At 42.0% G+C, this 22,430-nt stretch overlaps 1 protein-coding gene and 1 long non-coding RNA gene across 4 annotated transcripts in view; one reads left to right on the forward strand and one right to left on the reverse strand.

The window, feature by feature from the left end:
- Window positions 1–22,430, reverse strand: part of LOC135107400 (uncharacterized) — a 71,055-nt gene that overhangs the window by 33,864 nt on the left and 14,761 nt on the right. The window contains exons 2-3 of one of the 2 annotated variants that reach the window (XM_064017227.1): window positions 14,419–14,559; window positions 12,839–12,987 (exon numbers count right to left, since the gene is read on the reverse strand). In XM_064017227.1, the coding sequence (XP_063873297.1) occupies window positions 12,839–12,987; window positions 14,419–14,559 (290 nt within the window). Of the gene's footprint in view, window positions 1–12,580; window positions 12,988–14,418; window positions 14,560–22,430 lie in introns of those variants that run through there. The other variant, XM_064017226.1, reaches the window with a different exon arrangement.
- The window catches only part of LOC135107402 (uncharacterized), an 83,439-nt gene that overhangs the window by 33,653 nt on the left and 27,356 nt on the right, over window positions 1–22,430 (forward strand). For both annotated transcript variants that reach the window (XR_010271765.1, XR_010271764.1), the window contains exon 2: window positions 9,364–9,400. This is a non-coding gene — a long non-coding RNA (uncharacterized LOC135107402). The remainder of the gene's footprint in view (window positions 1–9,363; window positions 9,401–22,430) is intronic.

Raw genomic sequence — 22,430 nt, forward strand, 5'->3', positions numbered from 1 at the left:
TGAGCCGCGGCGAAATGGGAAGGTGACGGGGAGTGTCATGTTAGGCAGACTTAGGTGGGCTGTGGTAGACTGAAGATTACCACCAGTTGAGAAATAATGAAAAATGTATTGATACCAGAATTTTTTAAAAAGGCTGAGGCGTGTATATTAGGATGTGTGGGGGAGAAGAGGAAGGCCTAAGTCTGTCTCTATCTATCTATCTATCTATCTATCTATCTATCTATTTATCTATCTATATCTTGCTACATCTATCACTCCCGTTCTTCCATCTACTTGCTTATTTACTAGTCTGTCTCTCTGCCTGCCTCTCTCTTTATCTCTATCTCTCACCATCACGTCTTCATGGCAAGTGTAGCAATCACCAAAGCACGTCACTTGTCACTCCCACCCTTCCTTATCTCCCTCCTTATCTCTGTTTCTACTTATTACGAGTATGTATATTTCTGCTTCTGACTTTCATTGTTTCTTTCTCGTATTATTTTTTTCTTACCCTCTTTCTTGCTGTTTTCTCTTTGCCTTTTGTTTCGTCTTTGTTTTTTCTTTCGTCCCGTCTTTCTTTCCTTCTCTTTTCCTATATTTCTCATAGTGTCCTCGCTTCTTTCTAATTATCTGTCTCTTTTTATTTGTTTCATCTCCTGTTCCTCGTATCATCTTTCTTATCTTTTCATCTTTTGCTTATTATCATTTCCTTGTTCTGTTTCTCCTTCTCTTCTTTTATTATTATTGTTTCGTTTCTTTATCCTTTCCTTTGTTCTTTTCATATTATGCTCCCCTTTAATTTCGTTTTCTGCACTTTTTATCTTTTTTTTACTATTCTTATTTAACTTTTTTTTATTATCTCCTTCCTTTCTTCTTCTTTCCTTCTCTTTATCTTCATTTTTATTCTTTCGTTTCAGGCTCTTCTTTCTCTTTTCTTTCCTCTATTCGCCCTTCTCTCTATCGCATTTACTTCATTTTATTTATATCCTTTTTCTATCCCTTTCTCTTCCTCCTCTTCCTCCTCCTTACCATCCTTTTCTGTCTTTAGTTCTTCAGTTTTCTCTCCCTTACCATCGTTTTTATCCCTACCTCTTATTTCCCGTTTTTTTTCATCCCTTTCATAATAATTTCCATCCTCTCTCCCTCCCATCCACTCACCCACTATCACATAACTTACCAAATTTTCTGCGACTTCAGCTGGTTTTCCTTTTTTTCCCCTCTTTCTCTCTCTCGTTGCCACTTCTTATTCCCTCCCTCGCTCTGCAACTTTAGTGTTTTTCTGCACTTTTTTCATCCCATCCACGTCACGATAGTCAATGTGTATGTCTGACTAACCTGCGTGTATGTTTATAACACGTAAGCACCTCTTGGGATGATATCTTGAATTAGGGAGACGAGACTGAGATGGTTTGGGTGTCTTAAGAGAAGAGACGAGGAGTTTGTTGGGAGGAGGATGCTAGAGATGGGTCTACCTGGCAGGAGAAAGAGAGGAAGCCCTAATAGAAGGCTTATGGATGCAGTGAAAAAAGACGATTTATGGATGCAGTGAAAGAAGACATGCTTGTAATGGGTGTGAATGTGGGAGGCTCAGAGAATCGAGTGTCATTGGAGAAGGTCGATCCGAAAGAAGTAAAGGAAGAAGTAAATGGAGGCAGGACGAGAAAAAAACACTAGAACACAAGAATGATTTGAGAAGTTTAAGTAAGATTAGTTTACTTGCGTTGTGGAGGAGGCAGACAGGACAGGTAGGAGATGATACTGATCGAATAAGTGGAAGAGAGTGGATGGAAAAATAATAATGAAAGAAGCTGAATAGAATGGGAGAGGAGAGAATAAAGATTAGCACCAGGTGTCGAGAGAGAGAGAGAGAGAGAGAGAGAGAGAGAGAGAGAGAGAGAGAGAGAGAGAGAGAGAGAGAGAGAGAGAGAGAGAGAGAGAGAGATGCAAAACGTACGAACATACATATACAAACACCGAAACTGAAGGAGAGAGAAGGGAGAAAGACAGGGAGAGACAGAGACGGATAGACAGGGAGGGAAGGAGGGAGTAGCGTGACATGATTTAAGGGAGGGAGAAAGGGAAAGGTAAATGGGAAGGGCGGAATACGAGAAGAGGGAGGCAAAGGGAGGGAGAGGGAGAGAAAGAGAGGGAGGAAGATTTAAATTAACAGTAATGTGGCTGTGTAGAACCGAGTGTAAAATGAGAAATAATTATTAGTGAAAGTAGAGAGAGAGAGAGAGAGAGAGAGAGAGAGAGAGAGAGAGAGAGAGAGAGAGAGAGAGAGAGAGAGAGAGAGAGAGAGAGAGAGAGAGAGAGAGACTAACAGACCACCTACTTCACAAAAAAATAAAAAGGAAAAAAAGTCTACACACACACACACACACACACACACACACACACACACACACACACACACACACACACACACACACACACATACAAGACGAATAGTAAAATGAGGAGCATCGTTGCCAAATGTGGATGAACCCTTAACTTATATAAATCCCTGAGCCCTTTATTTTCAAACACTGTCTCTCGGCATAAGTATTTTGAAGGGCCACATAAGTGATCAGTCAGGTTCTCATGGGTATTTTTCTTCCTTATCAGTAATGTAGTGTGAAAAGAGACTTGAAGACCTTTGAACATTTTCCCTATAGCTTCTGGAAAGTTATCGAGAGAAGGCGAGGAAATGAAGACTTCTGAATACAGTCTTTGTCACGTAATTTAATGCTTTTAATTTATCGCTTTCCAATAAACGAATGAATAAATAGATAGAGAGATACATACATAGATAGATAATTAGATAGATACTCGTAGATAGACAAATAAAAAGATTGCTTGATAGATAAATGAATAAATATAATAAACAACGAAAATCATTAAAAGAAAACAGAATTAAACTTAAAATAAAATTAGGTAACAGAAAAAAAAAATATTAGGAATAAATAAGTAGGAGAATAAAAATGTGAATGTTTATAACTGTGTGTGTATGTGTGTGTGTGTAGCTAGTAACAGTCATTGCTTCTCCTTTCGTGGGCAAATGATTTAATGCCTTGAAGGGAGGGAGGGAGGGAGGGAGGGAGGGAGGGAGGGAGGGAGGAGGAAGACAGAGAGGTAGAGAGAAAGAGGGAAGGAGGGAGGGAGAGAGAGAGGGAGGGAGGAAGGGAGGAAGGAAAAAGGTGGAGAAGATGTATTGGAGAGAGAGAGAGAGAGAGAGAGAGAGAGAGAGAGAGAGAGAGAGAGAGAGAGAGAGAGAGAGAGAGAGAGAGAGAGAGAGAGAGAGAGAGAGAGTCCGCCAATCAAAGGGAAGTTGTCTCCTGGCAAGTTATTTTAAGAGAGAACTATTAATGTGTTCCTTTTGCTATTTTTTCTCTCTCCTTTTCTTTCCTTTTTCCTTTTCCCTTTCATTGTCTTCCATTTTTCGGCCAATCATTTCTTTCCTCTCTACATCTTTTCTTCCATCACATATTTCCATTTATTGTACCTTCTTATCTTTTTTTCTTTCCCTGCCTCCTCCTCCTCCTCCTCCTCCTCCTCCTCCTCCTTCTTTCATTATTACTATTTTGTATGTTTCTCATCTTATTCGTTTCTTTTTATATTTTTCTTTCTCCAAGTTATTTCTTTTTCCTTTTTCCTTTTCTTCTTTCATTTATTTTCACTATATCTTCCTTTCATTGTTTCTTTCTCATTCTCCGTCCTTTCATTTCGTTTCTCTCCTTCGTTAGTCTTCTCTCTCTATTTTCTTTTTATGTCTCCAGTTAGTCTCTCTCTCTCTCTCTCTCTCTCTCTCTCTCTCTCTCTCTCTCTCTCTCTCTCTCTCTCTCGCGGGAGCAAAGTTTCTCTCACGGACATATATTTAAGTGCCCCTCCACTTCCTGTCTTCTCCCCTCTCTCATCCTTCCCTCAGACACGTGGTGACCTGACCCTCTCCCCTCTTCCCTCTCCCCTTCTTCCTCTCTCCCTCCCTTCCTCATTTTCCTCCCTTCTTGACCTCATCACATTTTTCTTTCCTGCACCTCTTGTCTCTCCGTTTACCTCTTTCCTTTCCTCTCCTTCCCACCTTCTCTCCTCTCCCTCACTCATTCTCTCTCTCCTTCGTTTCCTCCTTTCTTTCCCCTTTTTCTCTTATCGTCTCTTTCTCTTCTTGTTTCTTCTCTTCTTCCTCTTCTTTCTTTTCTTTATTTTCTTCTCCTCTTTTGTCTCTCCTCTTTTCTCTCCTCAGTTATCTCCTCTTTTTCCCATTTCTCTTCCTCTCCTACTTTCTATTTCATTAGATTTTTACCTCCTATTTTTCTTCCCATCTTTACTGTCTTTTCCTCCATTCCCTCTGCGCATTCTTTCTCTTTTCTCTTTCCAGGTTGTTCCTCTAATTCACCTTTTGATCTTGTAATTTTTTTTTTTTTTTAGTTTCGTTCTTACACGTTTATTATTTTTTTTTTCCTCTCTCCTCGTCCACGTTCATTTCTTCCGTTCCTGCGTTATGTGATATTTTGTTTTGCTATTTTTCACCCGTGGTTATTTTCTGGCTTCGTATTTTTAGTTTCGTTGGTTTCTGTAAAAATTTCTCACGTTTTCGCTTCTTTCTCCTGTCACCTTCATTTCCTTATTTTTTTCTCTCTCCTTCCTCAGTAATTTCTTCTTCCCTCGTTACCTCCTTTCTCCATTACTCACTCTCTCCTTACCCTCCCTAAACCTTTACCCTTCTCTCTCTCTCTCTCTCTCTCTCTCTCTCTCTCTCTCTCTCTCTCTCTCTCTCTCTCTCTCTCTCTCTCTCTCTCTCTCTCTCTCTCTCTCTCTCTCTCTTCCTTCTCCTTAATCTGCCTTCTCTTTCTCTTGTCCACATCCTCTTTCCCTCACCCCTCTCTCTGTCTTCCTTTCCGCCTCCTTCCCTCCCTCCTTCCTTCACCTCTCTTCCTCTTCGTCTTCTTCCTTCCCTCCCTCAACCCTTAACCCACACCCCCACTCTCTCTCCCCCTCTCCCTCTCTCTTCCTCTTCGTCTCCTTCCCTCCCCCGCCAAGAGCCGTGACCGAAGCCCCACTAATAGTTTGTTTTGACACCACCACCTCCTGCCGCCCTGCCCGCCCCGCCCACACATCCACACCCCTGGCCACTTGGGAGTCGCTACAGGGGTCACGTGTGTGTGTGTGTGTGTGTGTGTGTGTGTGTGTGTGGGTGGGTGTGTATGTGTGGGTGGGTGGGTTTTCAGATCAGCGGTTTAGGAATGCTTAATTTGGGAGTTTTTCGAAGTTACGATTAAGATAAATTTTTTTTGCTATGGTTTATGAATGGAGGTTAGTGTTTGAGTGTAAATGTGAGTAAATACAACAAGCATATTGTAAAATTAAAGAAAATGATTAAAATAGTGCGTATGTTTTCGAATGTTACGAATTGAGGTTTACATTTACGAATAAAAATCTTAAAAGAATGCTATAGTATATTGAAAATCGAAAGCAAAATCTACAGCAACACTGATTTACGCACTTTTATTAGGATTGTTTTTACATTTTATTACTTTTGCGAAAATAAAACGCATTCGTAAGTTGCAGTTCACTATCTTCACGTTCTGCGTTAGAAAATTAACATAGACGAAGAAAGACTGTACTACGTAATCTTATTTTTCTTATACATAAAAGATTAGAGAGAGGAAATAATTGGCTATTTCTTTTTATCTTGTTCTACTTTTCAAAATCAGAAAGCATTCATTCCTCACCGACATCTGAGGAAGGTGAAATGAAGAAGCAGACTAAGTAAAGAGCGGATGACACTTCACGTAACAAGTCACACAGACGCCTGCACATTATTTAAACACACACGCCCATAAACTATCGAACACTCACAATTTCTGGACCATAAATACACTGAAGCTCATGTTTTTATACAAAGAAGTGGCGCTGTTTTAATATAATACATCAGGGACTCCATCACAATACACTAAGATAACACAAGGATAACAGGGAACAACGGAGCCTTAGATGTGTACTTTGACAAACGCTGCAATGAGTGACGAGGGATCGAACAAAGGCCTGGAGAAGATTAATTCGCCACTCAGTTGTGCTACAGCGGCGAGCAACTCTGTGATCATGGTGACTCTTGTTTGGTGGACCTGAGGGAATGGACGGTCGGCACGCAACGGTTGTAATGCACGACTTGCTGAGCTAAGATCAAGTTTTCTTTTGGATTTGTTGTTGAAGGAATCTAAGAGTACTTTGGCTTCGACTCAATGTATGGGCTGAATGAGACGGCAATAAGTGGAAGTAGGTATGTTTCGTACATGGACTGCCACATGTGTACCTGACAGCTTCCCTTATTTTCTTATGTTCTCATTGGTTTGAGGTGAAATAATGTGAATTAATTGGGCGAAGAAAGGGATTGGAGGTGAGAGGATAGGAATTAGCTGAGGAAGAAAATAAATGGAGATGAGAAAGTGGGAGCAAGTTGGGAAGGAAAGAGATTTTGGTTTTGAGATGAGAGTGGAAATGAGCGAGAGAGGAAACTTAATGGTGTTAAGGAGAGAGAGAGTGAACTTAAACTTCTTGTCATTCATCACTGCATTTTCTTACATAAAAAAAAGCACAACCCAAAATTGATTTTTTTTTATTGTATTAGTATTATTAGTATTAGTAGTGCATTGTAAGAACGTATGTATTCACCCCTGCATACTTATCTATCCGGGATACTTCTTGCTTGTATATCATAAGACGTCAATGAAATTTTATGGAATCATTTACCTCGGGGTCGTAACAATGAGTAGATCCAGAAGCGGATGCGGATACTTAAGCGGAACCAGGATATTTTCAGCTTATCCCGGATTTACCTTGATGGATTCCTCCCACACTGGGCTACCCTCTGGGAATGGTAGAGGAATGTGCTCTGTGTATCATAGTAGTAGTAGTAGTAGTAGTAGTAGTAGTAGTAGTAGTAGCAGCAGCAGTAGTAGTAGTATGCTTCACATGTTTGGGGGGTTCCACTCATACCGCTCTTCTAGACAGGGTGGAATCAAAAGCTTTTCGTCTCATCAACTCCTCTCCTCTAACTGACTGTCTTCAGCCTCTCTCTGATCGCCGCAGTGTTGCATCTCTAGCTGTCTTCTACCGCTATTTTCATGCTAACTGCTCTTCTGATCTTGTTAACTGCATGCCTTCCCTCCTCCCGCGGCCTCGCTGCAGAAAACTTTCTTCTTTCTTTCACCCCTATTCCGTCCACCTCTCTAATGCAAGAATTAACCAGTATTCTCAATCATTCATCCCTTTCTTTGGTAAACTCTGGAACTCCCTGCCTGCTTCTGTATTTCCATCTTCCTATGACTTGAATTTCTTCAAGAGGGAGGTTTCTAGACACTTATCCTTCAGTTTCTGACTACCGCTTTGAACCCTTTTCTGGGACTGACGTCTCAGTGGGTTTTTTTTTTTTTTTATTGAATTTTTGTTGCCCTTGGCCAGTGTCTCGTGTATATGTATATATATATATATATATATATATATATATATATATATATATATATATATTAATATATATATATATATATATATATATATATATATATATATATATATATAAAGTAGTAGTAGCAGCAATCATAGTAGTTGTTGCTATTATTACTATTACTAACACCTACTACTACGACTATACTACTACTACTACTACTACTACTACTACTACTACTACTACTACTACTACTACTACTACTACTACTCCCACCACCAACACGACCACTCACCACTGCGACCACCACCACTGCAGTTATTATCATTGTCATTATCTACCCTATAAAAAGATTGTCAGATCAACTTGAGTCAACGTAAGGACAGGTTCATATATATAGGTACTCCCACATAAGGGCAGAGAGAAAGGAAGGCACGCCGCTGAGGAGGTTTGGACTTGACATGTGCTGAGGCTCGACCATCACACACTTATCCCTCCCTTCTCTTCCCCTTCCCTCTCTCCCTTACATAGCTACACCTCAACCCCTACCTCCACACCCCACACCCCTTCCACGCGCACCTGATCACACCTGACACATGCCTGATACACTGACGCACGCCTGTAAATATAGCGGCTACACACACACACACACACACACACACATACACACACACACACACACGGCTGGCCATAATTCGCGCAGACTGATTCAATGAGTCACTCTCACTCCTGATTGGCTCGTGTGTCCGTGACTTATGGCAGTTTTGATTGGTCGGAAGAGGCTGTGATTGGGCAGTAGTGGGCGAGGGGCGTTTGATGGGGCTAGTGACTGCTTGGGTAAGAGAAGACTTGTTTTTTTTAAGTGTGTTTTTCTGTTCGCCTTGGTGATGGAGTAGGTACAGGTCGGTAAGGGAATGGTATATGGTCCCTAATTGATTTAAGAAATAAGAGGGATTGGTCATGATTGGATAGGTGTGAAAGATTGGTTCTCTAAGATTTAGGTCAATATTTTTTGTGTTTTTTCTTGTCGCTGTGGTGATGGACGTACTAGATAGAGATTGACAGGGCATACACAGTATAACGAGCTGTAATTGATTTGAAAGTAAGAAAACCTGTTCGTGATTGGAGAGGTGTGAAAGATTGGTTCGTGTGAAAGATTGGTTCTCTAATAGGGATTTTTTTTTTTTCCTCTGGGGTTTTCTGATAGCCTTGGCGATGTACTAGACACAGATTGACGGAGCATGATGGTATATTTTCTCTAATTTGTTTAAAAGAAAGAGGGAGTGGTTATGTATGATTGGATAAGCGTGAAAGATTCGTTCTCCAAGAGTTAGGGAAAGTCTTTTTACGTAAGAGTCGGTCTGGTCAAGGGAAAACAAACTGGTGTTAAGAAGGCCCATTGAAGGTACCAGCCCTTGAAAGAGAGCATTCCGAAATAAAGTAAAAAGTTACATGGAGAACTGACTTCAAATTTGCCGTACGAATTAGTCCATTTTTTTCCGTCAGTTAAAGGCTTAGGTAGCGGGACTGTGTAAGGGAGGACTTAAGAAAAAAAAAAAGTCTAGGAAGAATGTATATAACAGTTTTTTTTATTTTTTTTAATGTAAGAGGGGCACTGACCAAGGGCAACAAAGAGAGAGAGAGAGAGAGAGAAAAAAAAAAAAAGGCCCGCTGAGGTGCCCAGTACCAAAAGAAGAGGGTGAAAAGGAGAGATGTCAAAAGGCATCGGTCCCACATAGACATGGAAAAGGTGTCGGGAATAAAACTTAGACTAAAGAAGGATGATGAAGGGTTTTCAATTGCTTAGAAGAGGAGTTGTTTGACTGGTTGCAGTGCGTATGACAGTATTCTGATTTGTAATTCATATTTTGATGTGGGGAATTTCCTGTTCATTGGCGAGAGCATCAGTAATGTTAACCTATTTTCTTTCCTTTATTTATTCATTTTTTTTCCTTTTTCAGTGATTGCCACAGCTGCGCTTCACGATGGTCCTGTCAGGTCAGTGGATTAGTAGTGTCCAGCCAATGTTTCCCTGATGATTTAGGAAGGGAATTTCTCTTATTGAATGTACGTAAACATGAAAAATCGTTTCCCTGGCTCTTTTTTTTTTTTTTTTTTTTTATCTTTTCGTATTTATATTTTTGTTGCTGTTTATATCGGTGTTGTGTTGTTATTGTTATTAGCAGTAGCATTATATATTACTACTATTACTACTACTACTACTACTACTACTACTGATAAATAACAGTAAGAACTACCGTCCCCGCAAAAAAAAAGGAAGGTTGGCACGCTATTAAAAAGATGAAAAGGTAACCCATCACATTACATTAACGACCTCTCTCTCTCTCTCTCTCTCTCTCTCTCTCTCTCTCTCTCTCTCTCTCTCTCTCTCTCTCTCTCTCCTCTCTCTCTCCTCCTCTCACTCTCTCTCTCTCTCTCTCTCTCTCTTTGGGAGGCGCCACATGTTGTCGTTCCCTCTCAACCTGGTCCTCGTCTGCAGCGGGATCTGGCCACAATTTTTATGTAAATGTCTTCAAAGTGGTTTATTACTTCCTGTGTGTGTGTGTGTGTGTGTGTGTGTGTGTGTGTGTGTGTGTGTGTGTTTGTATCTCTCTCCTCTGCCCGCCTACTCCAGGCTCCCACAACAAATTTTTTTATCCTTAGATCCCTGTTTGACTTGTCGTCTTTTATCATTCGTAGGTATTGATTTCTGCTACTCCTAGTGGCCTGTCTGTTGCCTGTTGGACGCATGACGTGGCCTGCCCATGTCTCGCTTATTATCATTATTGTTAGGTATACTCAGGATGCTTTCGCCCTTAACTGAAGGAAATGATAATGAGTACTATGTCATATTGATGCGCGCGTTAACATAATAAATATAGCGTTTAAAGTTTCAATTATGCACACTGACGCAAAGACTTTTTTTTTTCTGTGTGTGTGTATGTGTGTGTGTGTGTGTGTGTGTGTGTGTGTGTGTGTGTGTGTGTGTGTGTGTGTGTGTGTGTGTGTGTGTGTGTGTGCTCTCATGAACTAAGATATGAACGAAGATATTTCCGCGTGGGATTTCTCACAATCTTTGCCCCGCTTCTCCACACCTGCCATTAGTCTCGATAAAGCTTCAGGTGTGTTATTAAGTCATTACTTGTCAGATAGAGTTGATGGTGAAGACACGCCTCTAATGATCCATCTGTGTGTCGATGCATGAACACCGTCAGAGGCAAACATTACTCATTAAATGTATTGGATTTTTATTTATTGCCGAAGTTTTTTTTTTTTTTTGAGGAATTCATTCTCTACGTTGGGATGTTCTTGTCATGCCTTGAATAAATTTAGTGGGAATGTATTTTATCTTAACTGATCTGTCCCTCCATCTGTCTATTTATGTATGTATGTATGTATTTGTATCTATGTATATGTCTGCCTGTCTATATATGTGCCTGTCTACCTATTTTTCAATCTACCCACATTTATTTACATGTTTATTATCTATTTTGACTTATTGACTGATTAATTTATATTTAAAGTATTTTTTGCACGTATTTGTTCATTTTTTTGACGCACGTGCTATATACATATTATGCATAGGACGGTACACACACACACACACACACACACACACACACACAGCAAGATGGATGTCACGATTCACACTACGAGTATTTACACATTCCCTTTCACAATGCAATGAAAAAAAAAAAATTGAGGAATCGTAGCATTTCTTAAGGTGACTTCACAGAAATTCACTTTTCTTCCTCTTGCTTCTGCCTCTCCCGCCATCACACCCTCTGTTTCCTTTCTTTTTAAACTCAGTCCTTTTCCTTCTCTCCTGTTCTTTAATCTTTCCCGTTCTCTCCGTCTCTTAAATTCTCACTTTATCTCTTGTCAGCCTTTAATTTTTTTCCCCTCCTTCCATCTCCCCCGTTAGCTTTTATTTTACCTCCTTTCCTCCTGTTCTTCCTTTCTTCCTGTTCCTTCTTCCTTTCTGTTTCCACATTGCTTTTCTCCTCTCTTTGCATTATATTTTACTTTTTATGGGTCTAGCTTTTATTTACTTCCTTCCATCTTGTTCTCTCCTTCCTTCCTTCCCTCTTTCCCTCCTGTTCCCACACTTCTCTCTTCCTTTCCTCTTGCACCGTATCCTCCTCTTTATGGGTCTTTGTGTCTTATGTTTGCATTCCTCCTGTGGTTCCTCTCATCGTCCTTCCACTCTACGCCTCTCACTTCCTCTCCATTCCTCTCCCTGCCTCTCGTCTCCCCTTCCTGCTTTCTCTTGTTTTCCTGTTTTTATCCCCATTATTCTCTCTCTCTCTCTCTCTCTCTCTCTCTCTCTCTCTCTCTCTCTCTCTCCTCTCTCTCTCTCTCTCTCTCTCTCTCTCTCTCTCTCTCTCTCTCTCTCTCCTCTCTCTCTCTCTCTCTCTCTCTCTCCTCTCTCTCTCTGAAAGACTTTAGCGCCGCACCTCAAGATTTCTACATTATTAACAGGAGATACACTCTTGATAACCCTGCTAATAATTTCTGTGGCCTTGAAACAGAGTCGTGGTGAGAGCAAAGCGTTTCAGAATACAACCCTCTCTCTCTCTCTCTCTCTCTCTCTCTCTCTCTCTCTCTCTCTCTCTCTCTCTCTCTCTCTCTCTCTCTCTCTCTCTTTCTGGGTAGCCGTTGAGGTATCGGTGCTGTCAGCCATAAAAACTAATGAGTGTTACAGGGACAGACCACAGCGGATGAACCCAAGGGACTCGCTGACTGATTGACTCCCTGACTGACTGACCGAGTGGCTGGCTGATTGACTGACTGACTGACTGGCTGATTAGCTGGCTGGCTGGCTGGCTGATCGACTGACTGACTGACTGACCTGACTGGCTGGCTGGTTGGCTGGGTGGTTGGCTGACTGACTGACTGACTGACTGACTAACTGACTGGCTGACTGACTGACTGACTGACTGCACGGGTGTTATCTGTTCCGCATACAAAGCCATGAGGACATAATACGCAGTTGGTCTTACCGTGAAGAAGAAAGAATGAAATAAAGAAGGATGAAAGGAAGAAAGGATAAAGAAAAAGAAAACTAGCCATGGTCTAAAAAATTTCCAGTTTTATTAATATTATTTTAAGAGATAAGACGCAGTTTGTCTTACCGTGAAGAAAAAGGAAAGAAAAAAGGGAAAAGAACATGAGAAGTTGATAATGATAATAAAGACGAAGAAAAATATCGTTCGTATTAACAGTTATCACTTTCATCCAGATTTTCTTTCATTGCGCATGTTAAAGTTTCGTCAGGGAGATTTTGCTAATATATACACGTAGTTTTCTGCTTCATACAGTAGCTTCCTTCATCACACACGGCAACCGACCTCTCCATATGTTTAAGACCGCATAATGACAAGTGTGTGCACCAGAGAAGCGAGCCAGGCGCCGCGGGGGAGCTGCAGTACATACCTTTGGCAGGGGAGTGAGGCTTCTCGTAATGCAGGGGGGCGGAGGGCGGCGGCGGCCAGGGCTCGGGAGAAGTGCTCGTCCACCACGGAGCCGGTATCCCCCACGTAGTTCGTCACCACCATGCAGTTGGCAGACACGTACTTCACCTCCTGCGGGACACAAGGGTCGGTGTGAGTGGACTGGGCTGATTGATCGTGTTCGGGATTTGAGTTGTATTGTAACTCTGTATATTGATTATTAAAATTATTACTGTTGGTTTTTTTGTTGTTGATGCTGCTGTTGATATTAATGATGCTGCTGTTGCTACTACTACTACTACTACTACTACTATTATTACCACCACCCCCACCTCCACTAGTATCACTACAATACTGACTTCTACTACCTCTTAATACTACCGCTTCTTCTTTTACTACTACTACTACTACTACTACTACTGTTCATTAATCATAATCATCACCACCACCACCATCATTATCATCTTCACTAGTCTCTGATATCAATGCAGGACAAAGGCCTATATCCCGCTAATCATTCATCATCGTCATCATCATATTCATAGAAGCAAACTTACTGCCGTGTCCGCGCCGATCAGGTACAGTGGCCCTTCCCCCCCCTCCAAAAAAAAAAGAAAAGAATGATCACCACAGCCAAATCATGTCAAAGTTAATGGCCACTTCAATTTTTACACAAGTTAATGTAAAGTCGCCTGATTTATTGCAGTTCCTCGGCCTCACAACAAGTCTGCCAGCCGTGTCCTCGTCAGCCAGCCACCGGTCCAGTCAAGGTCTCCGCATTTCTGGTGCAGATGTTTGAAGTTCTGGGCTTTATTACGTACGATTTATCACGGAGGCTCTACAGTGTTTTTTTTTTTCTTTATGTAGCGTTTGAAGTTTTTGGATTTCGTTGCGCACGGTTTCTCATAGCGACTCTTCGGTGAACATGTATATTTTTTTTAGTGTAATGTTGGAAGATCTTGGTTTTAGTATGTACGAATTATCATCATAGCAACTCTTCAATGATCTTTTTTTTTTTTTTAATGCAAGAGAAGTTTTTGGCCAAGGGCAACAAAAAGACAACGAAAAAAAAAAAAAAGTAAAAGGTTCACTGAAGATGCCAGCCCCGAAAAAGAACAGTGCAAAAAACAATATCTAAAATTACGAGAAGTGTCTTGAAATCTCCCTTATCAAAGAGTTTGTCATGGGAAACAGGAAATACAGACTCAGGCAGAAGATTCCAGAGTTTACCAGTGAAAGGGATGAAAGACTGGTATTACTGGTCGGCTCTTGCGCCATGGAGGCGGACAGCTCATGCTATTGTGTGTGTGTGTGTGTGTGTGTGTGTGTGTGTGTGTGTGTGTGTGTGTGTGTGTGACCCGACATTAGTGTTGCTCTTAGGGACACAGTACTACTGAATGAGCTGCTAAACTGACGAAGTCTTTATTTTCTTACCTCCGGCCTTCCCTTCCTTTTAGAGAGAGAGAGAGAGAGAGAGAGAGAGAGAGAGAGAGAGAGAGAGAGAGAGAGAGAGAGAGAGAGAGAGAGAGAGAGAGGGAGAGAGACTCATGACTACCCACGTACATTGGCTTCCTCAGTGGGCGATCCCGGGGGCTCCGTAATGGGCGGGTGGTGGTGGTGGGAGTGGTGTGGTGGTGGGTGGGGCGGGTGCTGGTGGTGGGAGGAGGCGGGAGTGGGCGGGGCCTCGTTGTCCCGGCAAAATTTCTGTGGGTGAAAAAAATAAGAATAGGTTAAGACATAAATTAGTGAGGTATTGTTGGAGTATATATTATGTTCAGCTTTTGATGGGTATGGTGGTGGTGGTGGTAGTAGTAGTTAGTAGTAGTAGTAGTAGTAATAGTAGTAGTAGTAATCTAAATGTTTTGAATACTTCACCAAAGCTCCTGGTATAAAAATGGAGAAGACCATAATTCTCTCTCTCTCTCTCTCTCTCTCTCTCTCTCTCTCTCTCTCTCTCCTCTCTCTCTCTCTCTTCTCTCTCTCTTTGTCTCTTTCGCTGTGTGTGTGTGTGTGTTTGTTCTCTCTCTCTCTCTCTCTCTCTCTCTCTCTCTCTCTCTCTCTCTCTCTCTCTCTCTCTCTCTCTCTCTCTCTCTCTCTCTCTCTCTCTCTCTCTCTCGTGTGTGTGTGTGTGTGTGTGTGTGTGTGTGTGTGTGTGTGTGGCGTCCGTTTCATTATCACACCAATAGGCAAAACCCAGCACATCGATCACCACATGTTGCTTTGCTCGCTTCCTCTCACTTGCCCGGAACTCTTTTTACTTACACTTGCTTGTCTTAATTTGGGTTCACTTTTATCGGTCAACCGTGCGTCGTCTGTTCTGTAAAGTTTCTCATGGTGTCTTTCAATATTATTAGTAGTACGACTCAATTAGACTTTATAGAACGAGAATAGGTACAGATAAGTATTTGAACTCTTTATTGTTTTAAGTCCTATTGTTAATGCAGTGGGACTTATCTGAGTGACTATAAAGTACAGATGTTAAAAAGTTTGAATTCCTCTATCACTCCTTTTGTTGTGAGATGTTTGAGAGTCGTTCATGGTGTTTCTGAAAGATGGGACTGGATTTGGAGTTGCTGTATCTCTGCAGTCACTAATCGTACTCGTATTGACGATTGACAAAAAGACCAAAAAGTATTTATCCTTAAAAATGCCTAGACTCAATGAACCCCGGCTTGTAAGTATGCATTAGAATGAATATCTTGATTATGTGTAAGTGTAAGCCATCTAATGAAATCTCAATTCTCCAAAAAGTGACCGTGAATAAAAAAAAAAAAAAAAAAAAATCAGAAGGCTGTGAACAAAATTTGAAATAACCACCTTTCAAATAGTAAGAGTTTTTTATCCATGGTCAGTTCGTGGATGCAGAAATGCAGCAAATTCAAATCGAGTCCATATGTTTTAAAATGCTCTTTGCTTTAATCTTGTGAAGGCGTAGCAATCAAAGTTAACACGTTTGCTTGTCCTTTTGCCTTCAGATTTTCGTTTAGCAAATCATTAAGGATAAGAACACAAGAAAACAAGGAAAGTTGCAAGAAGCCATGAGGCCTACACGTGGCAGTCCCTGTATAAAACATTCCTACTTATTTCCACCTCTCATCCCCATCCATGAATTTAAGGGATGCATAATGATGTTATCTATACTACTCAACCTTACACGGATTTAGTTTATTATACATTATTTATTTATTTTATTTACTTATTTTTCTGTAGGCAGCTGTGTCCATGCCCAAGCTCCTGGAGTGTACGTGGTAAGGTGGTCCACGAGACTCACTTTCCACCAGGGACCGACGGGGATAAGAGTGTGAATGATGTGTTTATGAGTGTATGGTGCCTTGTCTGGCCTGGATGGTATGCAGATAGATAGACAGATAGATAGACAGATAGATGGGTAGATGGAATTTCTTCCTATATAAAGTTGAAGGCTTGGAGGAAAATCGGTCAGGGATGTCCCACCTCGATCTTCCAAGAGTTTAGTTATTATTTATTATTTGTTTATTTTATTTATTATTTTTTTGGTACGTAAGTTGAAGGCTCGGCGCAAATCAGGCGGGGTGTCGCAAGGTCGCCGGCGGTCACTCCCCGCTGCGGTCTCCTCGCCTCACTGGTTCACTGGCTAGCAGCGGAGGGTGTAGTGGTGGATGCAGCGCTGGTGTGTGTTGTTGTCATCTCGATTTTTCAGCTGTTTTGTCACTTGTTATTATTATTATTGTTGTTACCACCACCATTACTACTACTGCTACTACTACTACTACTACTACTACTACTACTACTCTCCTCTCTTCTCCTCTCCTTCCTGCTTTTCCTTTCATTTCCTCTCCTTCCTGCTTTTCCTCTCGTTTGCTCTCCTCTTTGCTCATCCTGTTCTCTTCTATTTTCTCCCCTCCTTGCTCTTTCTTTCGCCATTTATCCCCTCCTCTCCTTGCTTTTTTTCTCTTCCGCTGTCCGCTCTGCTCCTTTCTTCTACCCTCCTGGCCACCGCACCTCCCTGGGGCCTGTCAAGTGGCGGCGGCTCCCCAGTGGGCCGTGGGTGACGCGCCTCGCTACAGGCAGCATGTGAGGCGGCCACACCCCGCTGACTAATGAGGCGTCACCCTCGCCAGCACAACCTCGCCTCGCCTTGTGCCGCGATGGCTTTACATGAACCAAAAATTAATCTTTCTCAGTGCTAAAGAAAAACGAGAGATCAAAAATAGTAATGTGTGTGTGTGTGTGTGTGTGTGTGTGTGTGTGTGTGTGTGTGTGTGTGTTTGTGTGTGTGTGTGATGAATGTTTTTTGAAGAGTAATGAAATGTAGTCACTGCGTCACATGATCCGGTTGTTGCAGCGTCAGTCACTCAGTCAATCAGTCAGTTAAAATTACCTCCCTTATATATATATATATATATATATATATATATATATATATATATATATATATATATATATATATATATATATATATATATATATATATATATATATATATATATTAGGCGAATCTACTTTAGTTATTTGCGTAGTTTGCTACGTAAAATAATCCTTATTACATTTTTAAAGCTGTAAACATTACTCATATTGCATGTTTGCGAGGGTTTAAGAAGCGTGTTTTATTTTATCGTTCTTTATTATGCGAAAACATGAAATAATATTATTATAAATTTCTCATAATGGCAACTATATGTGTTCTCCGTAGCATTCTCCACAGTGAGGAGCGTCACAAATCATGCCTCGCGTCTTGCCGGCAAGTGTCGTAAGTTCATTGACTGGAGGAGGCAATCTCTCGGCGACATCTCTTTGAGGAAGACGAAAGTTATGATTTTTAAGTATTCTTCATAAGGTTTTCACAGTAATAGTATGTATAACGAAGCTTTTCTGAGCAAACTATGCATATATTCACAGCCAAGGTATGCGTCTCTCTCTCTCTCTCTCTCTCTCTCTCTCTCTCTCTCTCTCTCTCTCTCTCTCTCTCTCTCTCTCTCTCTCTCTCTCTCTCTCTCTCTCTCTCTCATCAGAGCCATATGACCTTGCAGATATTACTGTTGGCGGCGCCATAACTCAATCACATATATTACAACCACGGTGCCTGTCACCTGTCAAAAAACCTTATGATGCAAGAGACTCAACTTGCCGTGAAACTTTTCCCATTTATACCTTAGTGGATGTTTTATTTAGACGGCTCAACTCGACATTGAGCCCAGTTTTATGTCTGTTTTTTTTTTTTTTTTTTGGCGTGCCACAGCGGATCAACGTTCTCTAACCCACTCGATCTTCTGCGCCTTCTTCAGTCACACCTATTACAAGCATGTCTTCTTTCACTGCAAGCATAAACGTTCCTTCAGGTCTTGCTCTCTCTTTCTCCTGCCAGGTAGATCTATCTCCACCATCCTACTCCCCTCATACCCTGGTCTTAGCGTGGCCAGACCCCCTCAGTCTCTCCTCTGTAGCTTCGTCCCCAAACCGAGGTACGTGTGTTGTGTCTCTGATCTGTTCGTTTCATGTATCTCTTGTGCTTTATTTATCTTCACCACCATCACCATCACCATCATACCTCTATACCACCTCATCACCATCACCTCCGCTCTCCCTGTCCTCTTCATCACCGGCCTCTCATGCTCTCCCCCTCTCTCTCTCTCCCACCGCCACCACCACCACCGTCGCCCTGCTTTATGAGTTACGCATTGCCTGATAGTAATGGCCTTAGTCTAATGGCCTGTGCTGACTGTAAATGCTTCAGGTGCAGAGGGCGGAGGTACGGGAGGAGGGGGCCAGAGGAAGAGGAGGAGTTGAAAGAAAAATTAAAAGACAAGGAAGAGAAGAATAAACAAGGGAGGATTATAGAAGGGAAAAGACGAGTAAGCAACAGCAGGAGGAGGCAAGGAGGACAAGGAGGAGGACGAGTAGGAGGAGGATAAGGACAAAGTGTAGAGGGACAAGAACAAGATGAGGAGCAAAAAGATAATGGAGAAGGGGGGGTGGAGGAGGAAGAAAGATAAGCAGGAGGAGGAGGAATAGGAAAGAATTAAGAGCTTATAGAACAAAAAAAAAAAAACACACTTACACCCAAAGGAGTAGCAAATTAAAAATGTAACGTAAGAAACAAAGACTAAAAAAAAAAAAAATAGATAAATAAATAAATAAATAATAGATGGCACCTTAAACAAAACAAAACAAGGAGACTGAGGGAAAACAAAAGGAAGAGGAGGAAGAAGAAGAAGAGGAAGATATACAGTGACGCGTACCAAAACAACCGTAAACAATAACACAAACAAGAGTACAATAAAAGACGGGGAAGAAAGAGCTTGTGGCGATGGTTGGAGTGTGTAGGAGTGCGTTGGAGAGGGGAGGGCATTCCGCTCACCTGACGCCACAGCTTCCCTCTCCGCACCTGAGTTCCCGGGAAGACAGACGGGGCGAGGCTGCCGCGCGACTTTAGAGTGGCATGGTGGCGCTGACCATTGTACATTATGTGTCGCAACTGGCACACAACAGCTGTTTTTAGCCCAGCCGCGACGCCACTCAGTCCCCGCGGCTACCTCCTCCCGCCCTCTTACCAGTGTTCCCGCCCCCTGCAGGACTGACGGGCGGGAGGGAAATAGGGGAGGTTGCACTGGTGGTGGTGTCATGTCAGGGAGCGAGAAAAGAAGGAACGGGAGGAGGAGGCAAGAGTTTGGTTCTTGAATATTCGTTGCTCTTTCTTAAACTGCGAATATTATGCAAAGAAATAGTGGGGGGAGACGTAAGGGAGGCTGTAGTGGTAGTAGTGTCATGTCAGGGAGCGAGAGGAGAGGAGAGGGACGGGAGGCAAGACAGCTTGGTGTTCAAATATCTCGTTCTTACGTTGCTCATTTTTTAAACTGCTAGGAAATTGCGAACGTTATGCAAAGAAAAAGGTAAATGATGCGGGATGTTATCGATACGGTGTAAAGAAAGGAAGTGTTCTGTCATTACTGATTTGCCTTTATTTGATTTGCTTCATTAAACATTATTCACGCTTACATAAATCATGGAAATTACAGTGTGCGTTGTAATGGGGAGTAATATCGGGCTAATATCGGTGACAGTGAATAGGTAATGGAGAGAGAGAGAGAGAGAGAGAGAGAGAGAGAGAGAGAGAGAGAGAGAGAGAGAGAGAGAGAGAGAGAGAGAGAGAGAGAGAGAGAGAGAGAGAGAGAGAGAGAGAGAAAAAATTTCCTTCGGTATAAAGGCAGGAATCTATGTTACCGGGCCAGCATAAGGTTGCGAAAGAGTCTGTTCTATTTATTCATCACAGAATAGCATTGAGGGAAGCCAGCGAGGACCCTTCTCTCCCCATCCCTTCCCCATCCCTTCCTATCTCTTCTCTTCTCTCCCTTTCCCATCCCTTCCCCATCTTTATCCATCCTTTCCTTTCCCTTACATTCCCTTCTGTGCCCTACCCAGCCTTCCCTTGTCTTCCCATCCCTTTTCCCTTTTCTGATCCCTTCCCTTCCCTTCCCTTCTCTACCCAACCCAGCCTTTCCTTCCCTTATCCCTTTTCCTCTCCTTCCCTCCCCTTCCAATCCCTTTCTATCCCTTTTCTTCCCTGCCTTCTCTTCCCTTTCCTTCCAATCCCATCCTTACTCATCCCTTTCTTTCCCTTCTCTTCCCTTCCCATCTTATCCCTTCCCTTCCCTTCCTTTTTCTTCCCTATCTTCGACCTTTCCCTCTCTGCCAGTCTCGACCCGCCTGCATTATATTATCACTCCTGAATGGCAGCAGCAAAACAAACCGTGGCTATAAGAGAATGTAACATTATTTTGTGGCACATTAGAGAAAAGTGGAAGAAGAAGCAACACCTGAGGCAGCGGGCGAACCTTTAATCCCTGTGTCCTCATACCTAAAGGTGACTCAGTTATTTTACATTCATTTGGCTTTTTTTATTTTTTTTATCTCTCTCTCTCTCTCTCCGTGCAGAAGCTGAAATTTTGTGTACCTTTGTCTCCGAGTTCTTTATCTATGCAGGGCGTGTGTGGACGGGGTAAGCTAGACAAACACTCGCAGGCATTCAGGTGAGCTGCTCAAATGTTTGTTTACCTACTTGGATTGTCTCTTTCTGTGTTGCCTCTTTAGTTCGTGACGGATTCCCCATTGTACTAGTGTGGGTAAGCTTTGTTATATAGGAGTTCTAATAAAAGTAGGTTGGTAGGTGGGTGTGTCTCTATGACTGTCACGTGTACGGAGGCCTGACAAACTTCTTGCTGCTTCCCTTACGATCTTTTGTTCTCTTTTATGCATGTTTCATTGACAGTGTTGGCTAATTGGGGTTTTTATTTTTTTTTTTGTGGGGTAAATTATCTTTTTTTTTTTTTTTTTTTGTCTACGAAATTATCTTTTTCTTTTTGCCTACACATGTCGCTATTCACTGACTGCGTTGACTTTACGAGAGTTGCCCAGTTAGCAATGGCGGCTCACGATAATGAAAAGCATGACGAAAGTAACAGAAAAGAACAGGTTTAGTTTCAGACAAATTCGTGTTTACCTTAAATAAGCAAAGGAATAAGTAGATAAGTGAAAATAAGAGGAAACACACTACACACACACACACACACACACACACACACACACACACACACACACACACACACACACTCAAGGCCAGTAGTCGTTGTATTGAGAGCAGGAAAAAACAAAGGACACTCTTCTTTTGCCACGGTAACACGTTCGTCCAAGAAGAAAAAAAAGAAAAAAAAGCTAAATGTGGCTGGAATGTGATGCCGCTACTTACTTAGTTTATGGTAATGGACTTTTAAGAGTTGTTCTAAGCTGACTTAACGTACGTACAAGGAACACACTACACTCCATCACTAACACTGGGACATGAATTCCTTTGTGCGCTGTACCTCCCCTGCCCGCCTACTGATTGACTCCAAGCCTGCGCCGTGGCAATTAGCTCAACTAGCCATCACTCATAGGATTAATATTCATTATAGCATTGTGAATAAAAATTAAACGCTTTAATAATCAGCAGTCATCCGCCTTACGCTGAGCATTAATCCCTGCCGCCTCAATGGTATTCATTTGTTTTATTATGAATATGAATCTTCGGTATAACAAAAAACGATAATTTTCAACACTGCAATTAGTATTAGTCTTTAACGCATGCTCATCTCTCTCTCTCTCTCTCTCTCTCTCTCTCTCTCTCTCTCTCTCTCTCTCTCTCTCTCTCTCTCTCTCTCTCTCTCTCTCTCTCTCTCTCTCTCTCTCTCTCTCTCTCATATAATATTGAAGAGAAAGAAAAAACATAGGTGCTGAGAGAGAGAGAGAGAGAGAGAGAGAGAGAGAGAGAGAGAGAGAGAGAGAGAGAGAGAGAGAGAGAGAGAGAGAGAGAGAGAGAGAGAGAGAAGCAGCGCCCCTCCCTCTTTTCCCCCATCCCCATAAATAAAACAAACAGAATAATCTCATTCTTTTCTGGCACAGGTACTAGATAACCTCGCTATTCATAGACCTACTGTGGGCGGGGCGCTGCGAGGGTAGTAGGCCTTCCCTCTGGCGGCCCCGACTCGGCTAACCCGCCACTGATAACAAGAACACCGGTAATAATAATGGTAATAATAGTAATAATAATAATAGTAAGGTCT

This window comes from Scylla paramamosain, chromosome 15, assembly GCF_035594125.1.
Source record: "Scylla paramamosain isolate STU-SP2022 chromosome 15, ASM3559412v1, whole genome shotgun sequence".
Lineage (NCBI taxonomy): Eukaryota > Metazoa > Arthropoda > Malacostraca > Decapoda > Portunidae > Scylla > Scylla paramamosain.